Raw genomic sequence first — 2,248 nt, 5'->3', positions numbered from 1 at the left:
GAGAGAGACAGAGACACACAGAGAGAGAGAGAGAGCTTGTGTGAATTAGGCTACCTCTGTGCGTCCCTCAACAGTGTTCTGCAGCAGCGTCTCTAAACAGCGCTGTTATTACCTCGCTAGTGAGAAATGTCATGTGTAGCCTTTAAGTTGCTACACTATATAGGCTAACTGATAAAATCGTCAGGGCAGCGCTGACAACACCTTTTCGTGCAAAATGCATGATCGTAGTGTGCGTGTGCGAGCACGTGTGATTGCAGTAATTCCTGTGTGCTGTATAGGTACTGTATGCTAATTTCCGTTATTACAGTTAACTATGCGAAGTGATATGGAACTGTAATGCGGTCAAGAGAGCTGCCTGGAACTACGTTCACCGTGCGTTTCCCTGAAAATAATTGCACACCTCAGAACGTTCGTCAGCCAATCAGATTCAAGCATTCAACGGCCCCGTAGTATAACTGTAAACGTACTATTCCAGCAGCACATTCACCGCAGTCTGATTTAGACACATCAGACACGATTCATCCTCTTACCTGCTGATGAAGAGGACGGCAAATAAAGAGCTGAAGAAGGTCATGGTGAGACGATGAGAGCTTCAGTGCGCTGGAGTCTATCTGGAAGAGAACAGAAGCAGGTCATTGAAACGAGTCAAGATACGCTTCGGCAGCAGAACGACTGTAAAAGAGTCTTTTGAACTACTGAAGCTTTGGCTCTTTGACAGTCAGTGTGCTTATAGCTGCTGGATGCTTAGAGGGCTCACATACATTTTATTCATACATCACTTTATTTATTTTTTTCATATTATAAGGTCCACTTATACTGTCAAGATTTATCGTGGCTGAAATCTAATTTTTATGACCAATTTCCACCCTCTCTGAGTATTGGAATTAAATAGGGATGGTCATTTTAGTCGTTTTGTCAGACAACCGCATATAACACTTACTTTCAACATTTACTCTCCTAATCCAGCCATATGCAAAGCATGCTGGGAACTAACAATACTCTGCTCAGCTTCAGTTAATGCAAAAAAAAATTATTCAGGTCATCCCAACACGAATGGGTTAAATAAACTTCTATTTTACATATTTAAGTAGATTCAACACAATAAAATTCGGTAGTGACAGGCTGATCAGCAATTGTTACTTTTGCTTATTTTAATTAAATACATTGTGGAAGCAAAAATGATTATTTCAGTGACTTCATTATGGCAAAAAAAAAAAAGAGATTAATACTAAGACCGTGATTATTTAACACAATTACACACTCTAAAAATGTGGATTTCTTTAAACATTAAATATAATTCAACTAGAAAACAAACAGAAATGTAAATAAATAAATAAATACATACAAACTTCTTAACAGTAGATTTTCTTGAAAGGTAAATATAATTCAATTGAAAAACAAATGTAAAATTAAATAATTAATGTTAAATAAATAAATAAACAAATTATTATGTTAAATAAATGAACAAACAAATAAATAAATAAAAAATTCTCAGTGGATTTCCAGAATTCTACTGAAAAAATGTAAAAATGTAAAATAATAATAATAAATGAAAATTCAACTGATAAACAAATAAAAACAATTAAAAAATGTACTTGAACACTACATATAATTGCTTACATTTAAATAAATATTGTAAAAAAATGAATTAAATGTAATTAAATTAGATATAAATAAGATCAACTATGATGTGGAAGAACTTAACACTTAGGGAAGGATGAACGTGCACCGCTGTAAAGGACAAAATGTGCTGGATTCATAACACAAAACAAAACTACAGCATCACTGTGAAACAGAATTCGGCACAATGTATTTATCTCAGTTACTGTCTCTTGTATTCATAATCACTGGAAGCCAAATTCGCAATTGAAACAATGACAGTAACAGTGTATGAGATGCAATAATTCATCAGATCATCAACTTCAATGCAAGTTCAGCAGAACACAAATCTCAATTAGGAGTGTCAATGGTCCATTTGAGAGATAGGTGATGCATGTAATGCACTTATAAGTCTGCGATCCGCCGTAAAGTAAGAAGAAGAAGAAGAAGGCGCCTCACGCGCCGGCTGAAGATTCAAGAAGAAGACGCGAACGCGCTCAGGACAGTTCAGACATTGCGGTGAATCAGAGGTAAAAGACAATATAAATACTGTTCAGTTTCTAACACAGACCGATCGTTTAGTGTCTTTACACATCAATGTATCGTCACGAGCCGCAGGGTTTAATTTGGTTTTGTTTGTGTATGTTTT

At 35.6% G+C, this 2,248-nt stretch overlaps 1 protein-coding gene across 1 annotated transcript in view; it reads right to left on the bottom strand.

The window, feature by feature from the left end:
• Nucleotides 1–2,248, bottom strand: part of LOC107689348 (gamma-aminobutyric acid receptor subunit pi) — a 79,811-nt gene that overhangs the window by 57,883 nt on the left and 19,680 nt on the right. Inside the window, exon 2 of the mRNA XM_016487302.1 lies at nucleotides 531–611. Coding sequence (XP_016342788.1) covers nucleotides 531–574 — 44 coding nt within the window. The 5' untranslated portion in view covers nucleotides 575–611. The remainder of the gene's footprint in view (nucleotides 1–530; nucleotides 612–2,248) is intronic.

Source organism: Sinocyclocheilus anshuiensis, unplaced genomic scaffold (assembly GCF_001515605.1).
Source record: "Sinocyclocheilus anshuiensis isolate Anshui unplaced genomic scaffold, SAMN03320099.WGS_v1.1 scaffold709, whole genome shotgun sequence".
Taxonomy (NCBI): domain Eukaryota; kingdom Metazoa; phylum Chordata; class Actinopteri; order Cypriniformes; family Cyprinidae; genus Sinocyclocheilus; species Sinocyclocheilus anshuiensis.
The sequence above is the reverse complement of the archived record's forward strand: the minus strand, read 5'-3'. Positions and strand labels throughout refer to the sequence as shown.